Here is a 21,211-nt window from a genome sequence, read left to right as displayed (position 1 = left end):
CATGTAATAGTGATCTAGTCATGTTGTGATGAGGATGCGAATCTCAATCACTAAGACTTCTTGATTTATCTAGAGTTTAACTAATACAGATATCAAATATGAAGCTAATATTAGTTAGTAAAAATATTGATGGTTTTAGGTCTTATTTAGCTCATACTTTGTGACAGCTAAGAGAGTTGTGTATAATTCATTTTAGTAAAGGCTTTAACCTTTGATGAGTACACCAGAATTTACACTTCAAAAATGGCAGAGGCAGGAGCAACTTTACATCTAATCCCATTAATTTCCAACATAAGCTTAATCAACTTGAACATTTACTTCTGCAATACTTCAAACTACAAATTGGTAGCATCTATAAGAGGGAGTCTGAGGCCATGCATTCCTGCAGTCTCCAGCAACGCACCTCTGTTGTGACTAACATGCCTCCCAAATCTCTTAATGCCTTGGCAGACTATAGCTTCATGATGAATGAACAATGTTTATGAAGAAGCACCTTCTTTACTTGGTAGCTGTTATTTCATAAGGGTATGTGAATGTAAAGGAAACAATTCTATTCTATCATCTTTTGAAAGACCAATTGTCTTTGGTTTATCCTTAAGTGATCCAGCTCCATCAAACTACCAGAATTACTTCTATCTCAGCTGGTGTTCTAAGAACTGGAGCCTATGCTTTTTCCTTTAACATTTGGTTTTTCAGAATTTAATCTTGAGGAGTGACTATTTCTCCTGTAAGTAATACAATTATAATATTAATAATGGCTATTCAAAATGATATGCATTTGATCTAAATTTAAAATTCAATTAAACTTAATCTTCATTTAAACTTTGGATATTATCTTGAAATAAATAATAAACTGATCAAGCCAAGCCACTTTTGAGGCAATTCCGAGGAGGCTACTGTTATGATCAATACTCACAAAAAAGGTTACATCAGATTAGCAACAAATCAATGTCGAGCTATTATCTAGAAATATAAAAAAGCCCTGATGCATGATATGAATACTACAGTTCAGATAAAGATTTAAACTCTTTATTGGCTTAATTTTCTCTTTTATTTATGAAAGCAAAATCTAAGCAAGCAAATAATATTTATGGATTGGTAGGTGATCACATATGATAAAGCTTTCTCCTGTATTATCATATAGTGCATTATAAATTTTTAAAGTAGCAACAGATAATAAAATCTGAGTGATTTTGTCTTGAAGTAGAGGCCAGGCAGAGCTGGACCTGAGTAGTACCTTGATGGAAGATTTCCACATAATATCAAACTGTAGACTAAGGAAAGTTGAAAAACCATCCTGGAGAGAACAAGTTGTACTATGTAGTAATGAGAAGTTTAACTCAATTGGAAGGAAACCTTACTTTTGAGGGAAATATCTGAATATCTACCTTGAATTTATCTTTTAAAACCCATTATACAGTTACCATCATTATATCTGTGTCAGTAAATTTTATACTGACCCCTCCCCCATAAATCTTTTCACATTCATCTCAATCAATAGACATACATTTTAATTCTGTGGGGGGGAAAATCTCTGCTTGTGAAAACTGTTTATGTTTAATAGACAAGTCAGGAGGGCAAGCTAGTTACATTGGTCCTTAAAGTAACTCTGGAGAGGGACATGCTCCCCAGAAAGGATTTGATTCATGACTTGGAAGTTCTTTTCAACTTTTCCATGAAGAGCAGGTAAAGTATGGTCAAGGTAAATTTTGCCCATCATTGGCTGATCTCCTTACATGGATCAAAATCACCTAGCAACAATAGCTCATGTCTTCACTTGGCTGTACTACACAGAGTTGTTGTGGGTCCTTCCTTTTTGAGAAATACATGAGGCATGGATAAGTTGAAATGGTTTCTCAGTAGTCTTACCCTCATGGAATATCTCTCCCGGAGGTATAGAGGACCCAACCCTATTGGTGTTTCATAAATGAAATACTAAAAAGTGCTGTTTCAGTGATTGTTAGGGTAATTTGAGTATTAGGGCATCTTTGTGAACTTTCCCCCTCCTTTTTGTTTAATAGTTTTGTATATAAGTCTGCACTGTACTATTTTTTCTTTGTATAATTCTGTTGTATTCTATTCAGAGTCTTTATTGATTAGGAGAGAATATAGTAAGACAGACAGACAGAAGATAGATATGGACAGGAAGTTTATAAACCATTGAGATCCAATTTTTTAAAGAAATTGTCTAACATAAATATATTACACATTAATAGGCACAACACAAGCAATCTAGCCAAAATTACATCCAAGGGGAAATTAAATAAAATTCTAAACTTGAAATTCCTTGTACATTAATAATCAGTATGGGCACAACAAATTTAACTGAGGCAATGATGCATGGACATTTTAAAACCCTCTCCTACAGGGGTGTCAAACTCAAGGGCCATGGGATGAATTCGACCCACATAGTGCTTAGATCTGGCCCACAGGGCTGCCTTTACAACAATGGACTGACCTATGGTGCCTCTGCCAGCAAAAATGTGGGCGGCTCTCCAGCACTCCATTTTTGCTGGCAGTGGGTTGCAGGAAGTGGTCGCAGCTGAAAACGGAGCTTGGGAGGCCGCTGGCAAAGCATTCAGGTCACCACAAGTGCCCCTCAACACGAGTGACGTCGAGCTGGCCACACCCACCCTGGCCACGCCTACCCACCCCCAAGATCAAGCATAACCCTGATGCGGCCCTCGGTGAAATCGAGTTTGACACCCCTGCTCTACTCTGTTCCATTTCGTGCTACTAGCAGTTTTGCTTGCATAGCTAGTAGCATTTTCAAAGGGGATATTTTTGCTATTCTATGAATCATGACAAAGGAGAAAAGCATTAATCCAAGTCTCCTTATATATCATCCTGGGAAATAAAATATAATTTAGAAATCTTTTAAATAAATAAAATACAATGACCCATATATATTGTCTGAAATCTGTGCCAGGAATACAAAGAGAAAAAGGAAAAGACTCTGGAATTTTTTTGCTGCAGTCCAAGAACAAAATAAACAAAAAAAAATTGCACTTTTCTTGGTTTCTGCAGATACTGGTATTTTTGACAAGATAAAGGATTATTTTACTGTCCTCACTAAATCAGTTCACTTTGTTAATCTAACTTCAAACTTTCATTTTAAGCTACTTTAGTTTATGTCAAAATTTTAAGCCATTTTTCTCCAAATAAAAACTATGGTTCCAAAAAATTGTACTAAGTATAAAGTTTGAACTTAAGCTTCAGTATTAACTATAAAGTCAATATAAAATATTTCTGTATCTTCCAGGATTATGTGCCACCAACCAATAACAAGTAGTTGTTGACTCTAAATAACCATATAGATTTACTCCTTTATTTATGGAATACTTTAAACTACTACTTGCAGTTAATATTTTCTTAGAGGTTTACAATGTCACTGCACTATGTTTTTGGATCAAAGAATCCAGAAACTGACAGGATCAAATCAGTGAAAATTTTTAGAGGAATCTTGATGCTTGAACAATGCCTTGGGTTGTGTTTTTATAAAAGCAGCTATATTAATACATGATAGGATACAATACAATACAATATAATAGTGTGTGTTATAAGTCACAGAGCTTAAAAAGTAAATTATTATTATAGGACATCTTTGGGATTATACCTTTTATCTTTCAGATTTATGACAATATATTTTACACATTGCATTTTTCACCAGTACTTCCTCTAAAATTCTAATACTTGTTACACACCTTCTTTCATATCATCACTAAAGGGTGGTACATTGAGTATTTTAAAATTAACATCCTGATTCTCTTTGACTGAAAGTAAAAAGAGGGAGCTAATTTATTTCAAGTTTATCTATCTTAGTTAATAAGAGACAGATGTTACCCAAATTTCAATTTTTCGCCAGGTACTTTCCCATCAAGTGGTAAACTAGAAATGCCAAGAACTGAATGTGGAATATTCTACGTATAAGTGAGTTATAATATTTCCATTAAACTAAATGCCAAATATCAGATCCAACAAACCAGAAAATAATTATTTAGCCCATAGTTATCCACTTTTGTGGCTATTATACTGAAATATATAAAGGTGTACCGCATAAAAATGGCAAAAATTAGTATTTTTGAAAAAGGATTATTGCTTAAATTTTGGGTTGGTTCCAAACAGATATTTCACAATTAAGAGGCCACCTTTATTTGTTTAATGAAGAATGTTTACAAATCGCCTTTTTTTGGACAGAACATGATTCACAGAGCTAAGGGGGGGAAAAAACTGTGAACGAAGTATATGAAAAGCACATAATCAGAACACCACCTGGGGAAGAAAACACACACCAAAATAAATACTAAACATATCTATAAGCAGTAGAAAATATGTGATTTAAAAACAGAAAATAGACCCAAAGCTAGTTTTTCCGAATTTTTTCATTTTCATATTTCTTCAAAATGGTGTCCAAATAAGTATGTATGGGATAGCATGTATGTATGTGCCAGTTGTATTGCTTTCACCCACAGCTTATTCCTTGTTACATATATAAAAAGATAAATTATATTGATGCAAAATCAATCACTAGAAAATTGTGAAATTAATTATATAACTAATGCTATCTGAAGATGGTATAGAGACAACTCCCCCCCCCCATGTCAAATAGAGGCTGTGAAAATACAAAGGTTCACCTTATTCCTCACAAATATTGTGTAACAAACGCAGTTACCCACTCACAAGTTTTCTAAGTTACCAAATCAAACTGTAAAAATATATCTCAGCAGTGACCTCCTCTGGATAAATTATGCAATTATGCTTTGTTTTTTACATTGCAATCAGAACTTAGAAGAAATAAAGAATTGCCTTCTAAAAATGTATTTATTAACCACATTTCACTGTTAATCTTAATAAATTTATAGGTTAGTATATTGTTTTAATAATATCAAACTATCTCAAGTAGTCAACTAAAAGTTATTTCTAAATAAGTAAGAGATATATAATTCTATTTTTAAAGTTATACTGCATTTACCGGTGACAAATAATGCAAAGAAAGGAGTTATTTTGGCCCCTACAGATCTTTTTATTTAATCCTCTTTTTATTGATGCTTTTTTTGCAAATTGGTATTCTACGTGTCTAATTTATCAGTACATATATTTACCAGTAGATACAACTAGCAAATGTAAATTAGGGAGATCTGTGTTATTAAGTATAACATATAAATTCAAAATGCAAGAATTATCAATTTCTTATTAGAGTCAAAGCAAGAGTACATTGTTACTGAGATATAGGTAGCCACTGTTCTAAGTTGTGATGGCACTGAACAAGGGGGACTCAGAATTATGGCTGTTGCAGCATCCCAGAGTCATGTGATTGCCATTTGTGCCTTCATGGCCAGTTTCTAGTAAGAAATTCATTGAGAAAGCTGGCAGGAAGTTGCAAATGATGATCACCTGATTACAGCATGCTATCAACATGCAGGATTCGCCCAACAATAGCAACTGAAATGGCCATTAGAAGTTGGTACTGTTACACAACATCACACACTATGACTATGTCACTTAGCAGTTCTTGGTCTCAACATGTGTCAGTGAGCAAGAGCTACTAAATAGGAAATAGTCAGAAAAAGGAAGATATTTTTCAGTTAAAAGATTTTAAATAATAAATGCAAAAGGTTTCTGACATTAAATAATACAGAGAAAAATGCATATATACAAAAATAATTCTAGATCAACAGAACACTTTGTGCAGCTGAGAGAAGAAAAATTATTAACTTTGCTTGCAGTTTGACTTTCTGAGAATCTCAGAACCACATCTTAAGTTTATCAGTTTGGGGAAGATTATATTACTTCATTCTTATAACATGATGTAATTTTGGATTAATTTTATAGCATGGAGCAATGTTTAGAGTATTACTGTAAGTTACAGTCTTCCTAATAACTATCATCGACTAAACATCTCAAACTCTGTTTAGCTACATTGTTCATTTTGTGTGTGTGTTAACTTTGCAGTCTTTACTTTCTTGCATCACAGATGCATATTTCTCAGTTCCTCTGTCAACAAAGAGTTAGGAAGTCTAGTCTAGTCTAGCCCCCTACCTGACATAAAATCTTGGACAAATGGTTGCCCATTTTTTTCTTAAAAAACTCACAATCCTGGGAGGCATGCTATGTCACTGATTAATTATTCTTACTGTCAGGAAATTTCTCCTTAGTTCCAAGTAGGATCTCTTTGACGAGCTTCAACCCATTGTTTATTGTCTTATCATCAAGTACTTTAGAAAATAAGTCATCTCTTCTTTGTTACAGTCCCTCAAGTAATGGAAGACTGCTATCATTATCACCCCAGTCCTTCTCTTCACTAGGCTAGATATAGTTCTTTTAACCATCCTCTGTACAGTTTAGCAGACCCCTTATCACCTTTGTACTCTTTCTAGGATATCTTTATCATAGTAATCAGAATTGGAAGCAGTATTCCAACCATAGTCTAGTGATACTAACACTTCACATGATCTTGATATTATCCCTCTGTTGAGGCAGCCTAGGACTACATTGGCTTCTCTGATAATTGCAGCACCTCTCATATCTAAGTGGTTGTCCACTAGGAAACCTAGATCTCTCTCTGCTGTACTGCTGTTGATGTAATATACATCTATTATATACCTATGCATTTTCTTGCCTACATGTAAGTATTGATCCCAAGACAGAACCTTGAGGTACCCCACTGAAAGCTTCCCTCTATGTAAATGTAGTTCCATTGAAGACTACATGATGAGTGTGGTTGGTCAGCCAACTGCGAATCCATCTGCTGGTGGTATTCTCTATCCCACGAAAAGTAGGCTACAATCTACTTTGGACTTTACTGAAATCCAAGTATACTATATCCACAGCATTTTCCTTATTCATGAATTTAGTCTCTTTATCAAATAAGTGTTCTGACGCAACTGGGTTCCCAAAGAGCAAACACAGACAAAGGCAGCAGCCCCCACCTTTTAAGGTTTAATAACGAAGCTCTGACAAGAAAGAGCCTTGCCAAGTTGTTTGTCAAGGCTGCCAAAAACCCAGAGATAAGAACTAATTTACAAAATTCTCCAAATACGAACTAAGATGTCCACCAGTTGAGTTTAAGAGCTTCTTTGCTGTCTGCAAAGAACACTTTTCCAAATCTGGTTTTTATCCTCTTGAGGGAAGGGCCATTACTTTGCAGCCTTACTCCCGAGTCGCCTGTGCTGCTGTAATTGTTCTTTCCTCCGAGCAATCCTTCGTGCACGTGCACTTGGCACAGGCTCCTCAGGAACCTCCTCGTCACTGCTGCCAGCCCCCACAATCTCTGAAGGCAGCAGTCCACTCCCTGATGGTCCTGGCCTCAGAGTCCTCACTCTCCTCAGCCATCTACACCTGCTGCCAGCTAACCACAACAATAAGGCAATAATGTTTGTCTGGCATGATCTGTTCTTAACAAACTCGTGCTGGCTTTTATCAATCTTCTTCATTTCTAGGTGGTCATAAATCCGCTGCTTATTTATCTATTCCAGGATTTTTCTGGCCATTGGTGTCAAGTCTGTAGTTTCCTAGATCCACTTTCTTCCTCTTTTTGAAAATTGGAACTTCATCACCTCTTTTCCAATCCTCTTGCAGTTTCCCCATGCTCCAGAAGCTTTGAAAGACTTCATTCAATGGTTCTGAGATCACGTCTGCAAACTCCTTCATGCAATGTAGAGTGTAATCTTTCTAATCCTGGAGGTTTGAATTCATCTAGAATCTCTTACCAATGTCTTGCATATTTTCTGTGTTCCTGTACCCATATTTTCTGTGTTCCTGTTTTTTGTAAGCTGGACTATTTTTTTCCTTCTCTGTTATAGAAAGTTTGAAAAAAAAAATGAGGGATTGTAGGAAGTTAGCACCCACCCCTCTCCTAGAAAAATGAAATATTCTGGGAAATATTTAAAAGGCAGAATATTTCCTCTAAAAAGAGTAGAAACTCAGAAGCAGAAACTCACCCCAGAAGCAGAAGCTCACCCCCACCTTTGTTAATGGATGGGCCATTAAGGCCTGGGCCAGATTACTTTACATAACAAAGATCTCCAGGTAAAGCTATAGCAATTGCTCAAAAGCTCTTTCAATGCATCATCGTCCAGCAAGGCTCAACCAAGCCTGGAACTCAGAACAGCCTACAGAGTTGTGCCTGCTCTGCTACAGAGTTGTGCCTGGGAGTCTGACAACCAATCAAAATACAAGCTCCAATTCAAATCCCAACAAAGGTTATAAAACCCAGGCACTCTTAGCACCTCAGCCCTGTCTTGATCTCTTCATTCACCTTGAAGCATGTGATCATCCTTCCTTTTCACTCTGGAGCTCCAGACCATGTGGTGCTGTCCACCATTAAACCTTCCAAACAGCTTCCATGTTTCCAGTGTCTTTTTCCCCATTTGGAACTGAACCCAGAAGGATATTTCTTCCAATAATGTGAATACAGCTGCAAAGAGGGGATTGAAAAGTTCTGCTTTCTCTCTGCTCCCCATCACTTCTTGCCATTAGTGGATCCATCATTTCTGAGAAAACCAAAATCTGCTAGATTCATTTTTCAACCCTCCCCAAAGAATGATCCTAACAAAATTCATATGGCTGAGATGTTCTGCCTACTATCTGGCATGTAGTTTTTGACATGTGTGTGAAGCTGCTCCTCTATCTGCCCCAACTTTACCTACGTTCAAAGGTTTCCTTCTTCAGACTCTACTACAAGATTCTCTCTCACCATGTCTGCCTGTCATCTGTTGTTAGAAGATGAGGAAAGGGATTTGTGAGCCTCTGTTCTAATTTCCAGAAGGCTGCAGCAGCTTTCTTTGTGCTTGAAAAGTTTAAAACTTTACTCAGATTTACTTTGCAGTTTGTCTGAAGAAATTCAACCAAGAAATAGTGAACCGCGCACGTGTCTGGATATCATCAGCACACAGCCATAAATCATCAACACACTGAATCACCACTGCTTCTGAAGTCTGCAGCCTGGAATCTCCCCCAATAAACAAAATGGGGAATGCAAAACAAAACCTCCTCTATAACCTAGCAGAAAGTGGAGAAGAGATAAGAAAAGATATAATTATAGTAATCTAATTAGTGGCTGTTTCTCCAGCGGCCTGTAATCTTAACTTTTTTTTAACAATTGCAATTCTTTTTGCTTCTTGTCCATGAGGGTGCTGCTTAGAGAGGGCTGTTTTTGCCTCTCCTCCAGATGGGATGATTCAGTCTTTTAATTCAATTTTCTGGAACTGAATTGCAGCACCATAAAAAATCCTAACCTAGCACTCCATTCTCATGCTCATAGCCCCACTGCTCCAACACAGAGCATTTCCAATGCTAAAACTGCTAATAAAATGTTTCTCCCACATTTTCATTTTAACCAAGAGTTTTTGAGGGAAAACAGAAATTATTTTGTTGTCCCCCCCCCCCCTCATGTAGTCTGCCTGAGCACTGTTTTAGATTTCCTTCCTTGTCTGGGGTAGCTTAGGCAATTTCATTGCACGAAATAATAGGAAAAAGGCAGCTTGAATAGATAGTGGGAGTTCAGTTTTCTATTCGACACAAGAAGATTCTCACTCACTCCTTCAAAGTCAAATTCCCCTTTGCTTTCAGGATAACTCCGGTCTTTCCTCAGATAAGCTCTGGGGTGGCTAAGAATTGGAAGGAGAAGGACACATTCATTTGACAAGCTTCCCTAGCCAAAGACCTTTAGGAACAGACTGTTGCCTTATGCATACTTCTATAGACCACTGGTATACCTAATTTTAACAGGTTTATGGATAGAAATGTAAAAAAAATATGCTAGAAATAAATACAATAGTGAAGTGGTAGCATAACCTGAAGGCAAGAAGCTATGACTTATTGTAGTAATAAAGCTTGTTGGTTTTTGTCAGGCTGCAAACATTAACTGTAGAAAACACTGGACATCTGCTTACCTTTCATGAATAATTTAGCACCCTAGAAAATAGACATATTTACTATAAACAGTGGAACAACAAAGCAAGCATGCTCATTTATAAGCCAGAAAACTAGTATGAGATGCTAATATGACCTTAGTGAAGCATATCAAATGTCACTGACATTGTTTTCCCAAGTCATTTTGATAACAATCTGCTCAGACAATTAATTGTATCTTTTTAAGGGATTAGGTCAAGAATGCCAAATGTGACAAATAAGAAAACTGAAATCCAGTTTTTTAGTAATGGTTTTAAAACACACACTATTTATTTTTATTTATTTATCTGGATTGCAAACTATCTAGAAAAAGTTTCTAAGTTGACTTAGAATGAAATATATGTAAACATTGAAACATTACAACTAATTTCATCAGATGACAGAAAAACCATGACATAAGTCTTAATATGTTGGGAAATTTATTTTTACCTGGAATGTAGAACTAAGATTACTTTTGTCATCTACATGGATGACTTATATTTGATCCTTTTTGTGAGCTCACCAGCTTGAGGATCCTTATAGAATGGAAATAGGGAATATCTAATAAATTCACTGATACTATTGAATAAATTATAGCGTAGGAATGGGAAACTCACAGCAACATATGACCTTAGCATTTCATCTGTGGTCCTCCCACACCTAGGGTCTATGGTGAATCTGCTGAAAGGCAGTAGCAAAATGTTTCTTTTTAGCAATGAATAGAAAGTTTCTTTGAGGCAAGTCCTGCTTATTCTAGCCTCAACATCTCTTTATCATGTGAAAACCATTATTTCCAGAGATCTCCCCTTCAGAGCAGGGGAGATTGCACATGCTGCTATAATCTTTGCTACCCAATACACCTCTGATAATGTTTTCCACATCAACAATGTGAAAATGGAAAGAAGACATTCCTTTCATTCAAGTATCTCCTTGTTTTGGAAAGTAAAAAAATAAGTATCACACAATCAACCATGACATAATCCCACTAGACTCTCACTCTTTTGCTAAGTCAGATCAAAAAATACCTTTCTCTAAAACCCATGTGTTTATGTGTACTGCTTACTATGAAAGCAGTGATGAACAGATGCTCCCACGTATATAATATACACAAATACAATATGACTGCTTGCAGCAGAAAAGCCTTCCGACGTAGCATAAAATGGTACATCACTGTACACTCAAAGACTTCTGTATTATCCTGAACCATACTCTATTTAATTGTGTATATGTATAGAAAGGAAGATGACACTGATAGAGATATATGCAAGCTGTTACCAGAACAAGGTAAAACGTATTTTAAGTCTACAACAGACAGAAAACATTTGAAGAGCTCATTCAGAGAACGATAAATTGGAGGAGGTCTAAGATTATCCAACCAATCCAATATTGATTTATTATAGCCAATTTCAATAAAGGTAACTTTAAACTTCCTGAAGAATTGGTTTCTTTGTCTACTCTACCTAGTCAGGCTGACACACATCAACTTCAATAGTCTGAGTTTTTTAAAAATAACATTATTGTGTTAACGTAATATTGTGATTATTATACATTTCTAAATTCTGTATATTACGTTTAAATAACATACAAAAATAATCAATTAATCACAGAATACTTTCTACATAAAATTAGAAATTTAAGGTTCAAGTACTAATAAAACAATACTAATAGCCTCAAAAGTCATCATATATAACAATGTGATATAAATATGAAAATATATTCAACAAACCATACAATTCAGAAACTATCACAAGCTATTCAAATAAATAAATACATGAAACATATCAGACCACTCTGGATCTAATCTGCCAATCTACCAACTTAGACATGGAAAGGTAGTAAGATGTAGGAAAATATAATCTTCAGCTCCCTTCTCATTTAGTGGAGAGAAGAAAGGTTCCATCAGTGTAAAAATTAGATTCTACCCTAAGACTATAAAACATTGATTGTAAAGGAAAGATGATTTTTGCAATATGCTATTAAATATTAACTTGCTATTTCAGTGTTGATAGCATTATTTGAATGAAATGTGCTACTATTCTTGGCAATAAAATGTTGAACACTGAATGGAAAGAAAATTCTATAAAATGGCATGGAAACAATCAACAATACAGGAGATCACTTACAAAATCTGTAATATTTGACAGTGTTCAAATCAATTAATTGCCAGGAATTCATTTAATTGAGGAAGAAAAGAAATATATATACATGTACTTACAGGTGAGCTTGTTGTGACTGAGAACCAGCTGTGTGATATGAGACAGACTGACTGTAAATAAAAAGAAAAAAATGAAGAATGAATAAACAGCCCACATTATAATTACAAAGCAGAAACCTAAAGAGCAGGTTGGAAGTTATTCTTACATAGCTTCCTAGCAAGATTTACATACAAAACATTGTAGACTTTCCCTAAAGACCTTGTTAGTGAGGTATGTTTGACTAGAATAAGTCTATAACACTTTTCATAGAACAAGATTGCTTTGCAAAATATCATTTTAAAGTTTTGAATTATGATTCATTGCACAAGTAATATCCAAGTTTTATTTAATTGGGTATCTTTTAAAAAACATATTTAATTAAAATGTATAGATATATATTTGTATATGTTTTGTATTGGTTTTTATATGATTTATTTCATATCCTTACAATTTATATTGACTGTTTCCTAGTATGATTTGATTGCTTTTTGTACCCTATGACTATCATTAAGTGTTATACCTTATGATTCTTGATTCTTGACGAATATATCTTTTCTTTTATGTATACTGAGAGCATTTGCACCAAGACAATTCCTTGTGTGTCCAATCACACTTGGCCAATAAAGAATTCTATCTATCTATATTAAAGATCAACTAAGTACAAAAAATAGTTTGGCTACATTTCAAAGATTCAACTAGTTCACAAAGAATAAACTCAATCAACTTAAATGTAGCAATAATTATCTATCCTTCAGAGGAAACACATATTTGTGTTAGACTCTGGGGAACAGAGATGAAGAGGAAAACAATAATAATGGTAACAAATAACAAAACAGCTGACAGTGATTTACCTATGTGTTTATGAAGCAACTTAAAAACTAATTAAATATATGACATAACATTAAAGACAGGATGCTTTAATATGGTCATATACTTAAGCAGGCCTCACTTAATGTTAACTTGACATCTGTGCTTTTCAAGATTACAAAAGAATAAATTATCATTATCCATTGCATTATATACATTAGAGGAACTATTTTGCATTCTCGGCAACTTAAAACATTTTTGAAGATGGAATTTGCATCCTTGGGGAAAAATCTTTCCCACTAACTCTCAATTAAAGACTAAAAACAGAATAACAGGGAGACTGAATTATAAGGAAGAAAAATGTAATTGGAACTACTGCAGAACTTCTTTAATAGGTACACTATAATAAACTGTGCTTTCAGATCCACAAGATGGCATCCTAGCTTCATTTTTAATTCAGTGCGTAACATTTAGAAAGGAAACTGTAAATCCCATGTAAGTCAGGGGAAAAACAGAGGGGGAAATGGCATATTCCCATCTTTTAAAAAAAGGTATAGCTGAAGTCTGTGACAACTTGTTTTAATTTTAAAAAATGTATTTTCAATTTCCTAAATAAGAAAAGGAAAAAAAATCACTGAAAAATGTCCAGTTCAATGGCACATCATAATGCATATTTGTTTTCCTTCCTTATCATGAAATAAGTACATACAATAAGTACATCCAGCCTTACTGGACTGTCTCTATGTCTGCTTTTCCCAGTTTTTGCTTATGTATATAGCCCATTCACACATTTAAAAGTAAGTACTTGTGTGTTATCAAAGAATCAGAGGTGGTATTCAGCAGGTTCTGGCCAGTTCTGGAGAACCAGTAGTGGAAATTTTGAGTAGTTCAGAGAACCGGCAAATACCACCTCTGACTAGTCCCGCCCCCATCTATTCTCTGCCTTTCAAGTCCCAGTTGATCGGTTGGGTCTTCTTTTGTTTCCCTGCACAGGAGAACGGAGCTGGAAAGCAGGTTAGTGGGGTGGGGAGGTAATGGAGATTTTATAGTATCCTTCCTCTGGAATAGGGTGGGAATGAAGATTTTACAATATCATTTCCCTGCCATACCCACCAAGCCACACCCGCAGAACCAGTAGTAAATTTTTTTGAATCTCACCATTGCAAAGAATAATATTTCTTCCAATAATACTAATCTCCTGGATTCTGAGTTGAGCAAGGTTTCAGAATGCAATTCTCCTGACAATCCTTCAAAGTAGACCAGATCAGGCAACATACTCCACGGAAAACTATACCTCATTGTACAATAACATTCTTGAAAATGTCATTCCAAATCTCTGTCTCCTTCCTAGGAGTTAAAGAATGTTTCTATCCATTTTGTTTGCAAAGATTTTATTTCGCTTTAAATACTTGTCCCTGACACTATACACCACCTTTTCAGCTATCTCTTTTGAGAATGCAAATTATGCCAAAAATAACAAGCACATATATTACTGTAAGATGTTGGGTTATTTTACTTATTAGATAATCTGGAATATGTACTTATTTAGTATAGTATTTTTATCAAATAAGGATGGGAAAGCTTATAACTATTTGTAGACTCGTTATCTAAGGGAGAAGAATCTATAATTTGTTTATTTTTCAGCATCCCGCTGGGGTTGATTCTTTATCTTTAATGTTTGATATATTTTACATTTGGCTTTTTTCTTTTCCCTTTTTTGGCACACAAGATCTTTTTTTTTTTTCATTATTAGTGTTGAATGTTCATTTTTTTATTTTTCTATTTTGTATTTTATTCTAGTGCCTACCGTCCCTGTCCTATTGTTTCTTTTTTTTTCTTATTCATATCCATTTCATGTATTCATAACCATGTTTATACTTATACCTGTTATCTAACAATCGCTTGACAAAATAAAATAAATAAAATAAATAAACAAAAATAAATGTTAAAAATGAGAATTACCCATTTCAAAACTCAATCACAGAAATTAATAAAAAAAAGAGAAAAGATCAGTATATGCTAGACTTGGATTTATGAGTCTGTTGCCATAGTGGCTAAGGATAATCTCTATTAGACATTCTACTGAGGAATATTTTCTCTATTATCCTCAACCACTATGGCAAGACCTAGAGTTTACATTTGGGGTGCGCGACTGGGAAGGACTCATTAGACATTTTTTCCCCTTTAAAACAGTCTTCTCTGTTAATGCTAGAAAAAAAAACTTTTATAGATTACAAAGCCATGTGAAGGTTTGATAAAAATAAGCGGTTACTCAAACCACAACAAACAGGAATGAGATTAACACCCAGGATATGCATTTGCCACATGTTGTCTTTAAAAAAGGAACTGCGTTAAAATGGGACTTGCAGGGGGAGGGGAGCATAAAACTCTTACTTCCAAACTGAATCTGTTTTCCAATCAAATCAGATCTTTATTTCAAAATGGTAGTTACAGCATCCATGAACTATTCTGGAGTAATTTAGAGACAAGGATGATAAAAAACATAACCAGCAAATGTTTTTCTACAAATGCAATTATTTATTAATTTTTAAATAGCAAAAATAAATTATTTACTGCTGAAATTGTGTAAAAAGTTTGCCAGGAAAGCATGCCATAGAAGACTTACTTCTTATTTATGTGCTTTGTTTATTTAATTTACACCATTTATTATTCTATTTGATCATTAGTCATAGAATTCAATTGAATATACATACAAAATATTAAACACACATTTAAACACTGCATTTTTGCTTCTATTTCTCACACATCCCAATTCTCATAAGTAATATACTGCTTCAATTAATTAGTGTTTGTTTTATTATAAATTATAACTTTTTCCCCATTTAGTAAGCTTTACTAGCTTCACATGCTGTAGGAAACTGAATTATGTATTTTTACAATCCAGGATGTAATCCACAATCCACATGTGATATCTATGGCCTATTTAATTTTACTTTTAAACAAAGCTGCAGTCGATTATGTATCGGAAATAAGTTTGCATGATGTAGAAAATCATGCAATCTAACCTTCATTTTCAATGTGAAAATTTTATGTACTTTTGCCCCTAGAAATAATGTTTTAAATTATGCTGAAATAATCAGTATAACCTTGTATGTTCTCATTAAGATATAACATTTACTGAATTCAATGGCTGTGATTTTCCAATGAATGTGTATAAAATTGCACATTCTATGTTAGCATATTCAGATATTAACATCCTGATAAAAAAAATTTAAATGTGGGGACCATATGTATCCCTTGGAAAGTTTTAAGTTTTATTTTTTTCTTTTGTCTCTTTCCTGTCTTAAAACTGCAACAGTAATTAAACCATAGAATAAAAATCTAAGCATTGTAATTTCTGCTATTTCTTCAGCTAACGCTGAAGATACCTGTTCCTGAAAACCAATCAGTATTTCTGCTTTAGGATTTCTCTTTAAACATCTGAAAAATATTTGATGCTGTTTTAATTCTCTTTTGATCAAGAAGAGCGAACTCTTTTTCCATGTGGTCTAAATATTGGTTACAACAACTATCTAATTAACTAAATGCCACAAGGAGGGCTGAAGTGCAGCAGCTGCCTAATAAGCTGCTTTATACTAAACTAATAAATAACTTAAACATCTTTGGCATTATTAAACAATATTATAATTTCTGATTGGATAATTTAATGTTTCAAACAAAGGGAACTCCTGAGACAGGTGTTGCGCTTTACTAATGTCACACTGTGAAAAAGAAAGCTTCTTACAGCAGCACTGAATTAATTATAAGATAATTAGCATAGAGTTAAAATTTGTCTGGGATAGGTTAGTAATCCACAAAAGACTTTTTTCATCCTGATTTTTCTACGATCAGGAAAATTGTTACTAATTTATGTAATATTCACAGAATGTACAATGAAATAAACTGTTCTTTAGACAATAGTATTTTTCAGTCCTTTAATCCTTAGCACCAATAGAAGTAAAACATGAAATTATTCTGTCAAGCAACTGATGCATTCCTGTCCTTTAGAAGGTAGCAACTAATCAGATTGCAGGTAGTTCTTGACTTACAACCATTTTTTTAGTGATTGTTCGAAATTACGACACTTTAAAAAGCGACCTATCATTTTTCACAATTATGATTGCATGGTCAAGTGATCGGGAATTGGCAACTGGCACAATTGGCAACTGACACGTATCTATGACTATGATTTGCATATCTCAGGATCGTATGATCAACTTTTGTGACCTTCTGACAAGCAAAAACAATGCGGAAGGCAGATTCATTAACAACCAGGTGACTAACAACTGCAGTAATTAACAACCGTGGCCAAAGAAAAAGATCATAAAATGAGCAAAATTTAACAACTGTCTTGCTAAACAACAGAAATCCTGGGGCTTAATTGTGGTTGTAAATAGAGTATTACCTGTATTCATGAACATATATAAACATCAACAGAAAATCACATATTGATATTTTATTGTATGACATATGTCCTGCATTTCATTCTGAGACAGTATGTATACTCGAAGTGTTTTTCTCAGAAAGCTTTTGTTAATGTAATTTTGTAAAGAATACTATAGTACTTTAATCAATTGGAAGTTTTGTGATGTCATCTATTTTACAATATTTAGATCTCAAAATTCTTGAACTACTTTTGTAAGTCATATTAAGAAATTCTTGCCTCTCATACCATTCTGCACAAATGTACGAAACTGTCTTATTTAAAAGATACATTTTTGGGGGGGGGGAGGGAATCAACCTTCATATCAAGATATTCAAGTCAGTCACAAAGTCAGCAACAGAATGGCAGTGTAGAAGACACAAAAAGCATTGCTCAAATATATATAGAAATTGAGCTATAAAATATGGGAAAGAGCAAAGAATGTTCTTTTTAATTCTGTTGTGAGTCACAAACAGATTCCAATAGTGTATGCTGACTGACAAAAAAGCATCATACTGTGGAATAGTTCCTCTTCCATATCTGGTCATAGTTGTTTAGGGAGTAAGTTGTACAAACGCTGTACCGGAAAAGTCTGTTTACATAACACTGACTATCAGCCCATGAGTTTATAGTTAAGCCTGAAAAAATAGCTCTGATGAAGTTATTTCTATCCAGTAATATCAAATTAATATATCTTCTTTACAAATTCTCAATTTAGTACATAGCCAGTGTGTACTGAGCCAAACTCAGCTTAGAAAGTCTTGTTAGAAAAGAAAAAGTCATTTAACTCAACCTAATAATATGGATTTATACAGACTTTTTAGACCAAGGTTGAAATCTTTTATGAGGCTGTAAGTCACACTTAGTTTGTGCATCATATCTCACTATAAAACTAATACGGAAAAAGATGTTTGATGGTTTTCAGGGAAGTAATATGTGTGAACCTTGGCCTTCAGGTTGTGAATCTTTGAATTGTTTTTAAAAAAATAATTTCAAGCAGATATTTATGGAATGAAATCATAGACCTAATTAGTCTGATGCATTGTTTAATGGCCAACCAGATATCCTTGGAAACTCACAAGCAAGGCAATGCAAAAAGCCTTATTTTCCTATTTTGCTGGAAACCAGAATCTGGGCACATACTGCCTTGAATCTTAGATGTGGTATAAAACCATCACAACTCTTATTACTAAGAGTGGTATAAATGTGGTATAAAACCATCACAACTCTTATTACTATTATTAACAGCAATAAATATGTATCTACATACAAATTTGTATAAATATAACCTAATCCTTATGCCTTGTTCAGTAATTTATACTTACTGCCATATCACATTTGGCACCTAGAAGGAAAAAGATTTATTTATACCTCATGTTGAATTTCTGAACAAATTAAGTTTTGAAACTCAGACTTCCTAAGTCTTTGCTGTTGTGCAATAGCAGCTCTTGAGACTGATTCACTAAAAGTGTGATCAAGAGGCAAAACTACACAATAAGAGGAAAGTATTATTCAAATGTATTAGACAATCAAAATAGTTTTCAATATTATCCCTGGAAGATAATCTGCACCTTACCTACAAAAACCTTATGGAAATATATTTATGCCTGCAGAAATTATTAAACTTGCACTAAGACAAAAGAAGCCACAAAATACTTACATAATCCAGGTATATCCAACATGTTTGATATACCACGCTCACACATGTCCACTTCCAATATATTTTTTTCTCTACTTTCCTCCACAATCTTTTTCAAGGATTTCGACATGGTTTAAACTGAAACAAACAGGGTGCACTGTAGAATAAAAAATATAGTTATCACAACCAGCAAGAAGCAGATATTTTTACTGTTAATTCCAATTACTTACCCTAGAAATGCGCAAGATTTTTATGTTGAAAATTGCATTTGACAAAGCAAAAGAAATTTGATTTAATAAAACTTTAAATATAAGTATATTAATTACATATGCATGTTTATGTCTTATGCATTTAATAAGTTCCTTCTCTGATTAAACTGTAATTTTAAAAATAGCAGCAAAGTTGAGAAGTTGCATCCAAGGTTTTGACACATTATCTTGGAGCCTCATGATATGCATTTTTCAGGTACTAAAAAGTCAGATATACTAAAAAAAACATACATTTTTTTCTATAATCATATTTTTTCTAAGTAATCAATGCAGTTGATTACAAGTGCAATAATCAATTCATTTTAACTCTTAAAGTTGTCCAAGTACCTTAATTTGCTTGCCTGAATGTACAGATTATAAATGAGTGGCTGCAAATCACAATAAGAGACCATCTGCTTTCCATAAAAATGGGCTCCCTCCATTTCTAATTAAAGTATCAAATAACAAGAGATGGAATCTACAAAGGTACAATCAAATTCCACAGCTTTCAGTTTTTCTACAGAAAATTCCATTTTTCTGCTCTATGTGTTTTGACAGCAACTGTCCGGAATAGGAAATGGTTTCAGCCCCAAAACATATAGTTTAGTCAGTCAACTATTAGTCTATAAGGCACAATAATTAAAATATGGTTTAACATGATGTATGGCCCCAGTCATGTGGTATTTTCACCTAGTTCTCTTAGTGAGTGGACATAATTTTTGAGAGTTGGATGGCAAATAGGTTTTAATGTACAGGTATGCATGATTTTTAGGTGGGGGAAGAAACCTAAGGTAGGTTTAATGAAAGTACCTATTTTGAGGAAATATCATAAACCTACCTGGGAGCCACTCAAGCATCCATTATAAAAGGGGATATAACTTTTCTGTGTCTCACACCAGTTTTGATTTCATCTCTCCCAGGAGACAACGTCCAACTGCAGGGCAGGAATAGTTAGAGAAAGAAGGAAATAGAGGAGAAAAAAAGAAAGAAAGGAAAAACTGCTGGAAGAGGTGAAATCTCGGGACAGATCCAGAAGCATTTATAACAGAGTAAGGACATGTCAAGTCTTAGCAGTAAATGCGTGCCACATACATCAACACATAAAAGCAAAGAAGAGGATCACTCAGGCCATACCTCATACTATCAACTGGCCATGATCCGTCCTATCATTATCAGAAGAGACATGGGAACTAACTTTACCCTTAGCCCTCAGAATATCTAACTTTATTCTCAGCAAGGGATAAGAGGCAACTTGTAAGATGGCACCGCCAGGACTTTTTTGAAGAATGGGGCCAAACGACAGAAATCCATAGGTGAAAACTTTTCTTTCTCATCACAAGAGCCAGGCGTGGGGACTACCTGCTGGCTACTGCCCGCTTATGACTACTTGCTCTTCTCTGAAGGGAATTGTTCCTTGGGCGAGGCCACCGCTTCATGCTTCCAAGCGGCCAAAGCACCAAAAGACATTTCTCCAAGGGGGGTGGAGATGATGTCGGGCGTGGGGGGGCATTCCGGTTTAAAGGAGGTGGGGAGGGGGAGGGCACAGCAGCTCACCGTGAAGAGCGACCAGAAGATCGGAGGCACCAGGCGTACGGAAGCGGCGCAGCCCACGGACTTCAGCGCACACACCCTGCACAAGGTCCGCCTCCCGCCGTCGGGTCCCGTCATTGCCTCCCTCGAAGTGCGCAGGCGCTTCCATACCCCGGCGCCCGAAAAGGAGGGGGCTCGAGGGAGACGGGGACGCTCCGCTCCAAGTAAGGTGAATTGCCTGAGAAGAGCGAAAAGCCCGCCCATCTCTCGGAATATGAGGCCGGCGGCTAGCCAATCCTCAAAGTTCCTTGGCCTTTGGGCGATGGCTATTGGCGGGAAGATCTCAAAAGCGGGCAAATGAGTTGAGGAACCGAGTGCCCTCGGTTCTGCAGTTGGAAGTCCGTGCGAAGTGATTCAAGAGCGTGCGGCGAGTTGAGGAAAGCTTGGCTCGTGCAGGAAAGTAGGATCCGGGGGAGGG

At 35.1% G+C, this 21,211-nt stretch overlaps 1 protein-coding gene across 4 annotated transcripts in view; it reads right to left on the bottom strand.

Annotated features, from left to right (window-relative positions):
- RSU1 (Ras suppressor protein 1) overlaps nucleotides 1-20,890 on the bottom strand; it is a 92,060-nt gene extending 71,170 nt beyond the window's left edge. The window contains exons 1-4 of one of the 4 annotated variants that reach the window (XM_087947102.1): nucleotides 20,758-20,834; nucleotides 20,042-20,137; nucleotides 18,977-19,112; nucleotides 12,107-12,157 (exon numbers count right to left, since the gene is read on the bottom strand). In XM_087947102.1, coding sequence (XP_087803228.1) covers nucleotides 12,107-12,157; nucleotides 18,977-19,085 — 160 coding nt within the window. In that variant the 5' untranslated portion in view covers nucleotides 19,086-19,112; nucleotides 20,042-20,137; nucleotides 20,758-20,834. Of the gene's footprint in view, nucleotides 1-12,106; nucleotides 12,158-18,976; nucleotides 19,113-19,551; nucleotides 19,650-20,041; nucleotides 20,138-20,562 lie in introns of those variants that run through there. The other 3 variants (XM_026686201.2, XM_026686203.2, XM_087947103.1) reach the window with 3 other exon arrangements.
- Nucleotides 20,891-21,211: the final 321 nt, after the last annotated feature.

The sequence above is a fragment of the Notechis scutatus genome, chromosome Z, assembly GCF_049901735.1.
Source record: "Notechis scutatus isolate UNSWTSFEM ecotype Mainland chromosome Z, rNotScu1.2, whole genome shotgun sequence".
NCBI lineage: Eukaryota > Metazoa > Chordata > Lepidosauria > Squamata > Elapidae > Notechis > Notechis scutatus.
Note: the sequence above shows the minus strand (reverse complement) of the source record. Positions and strands in the feature narration are given on the sequence as shown.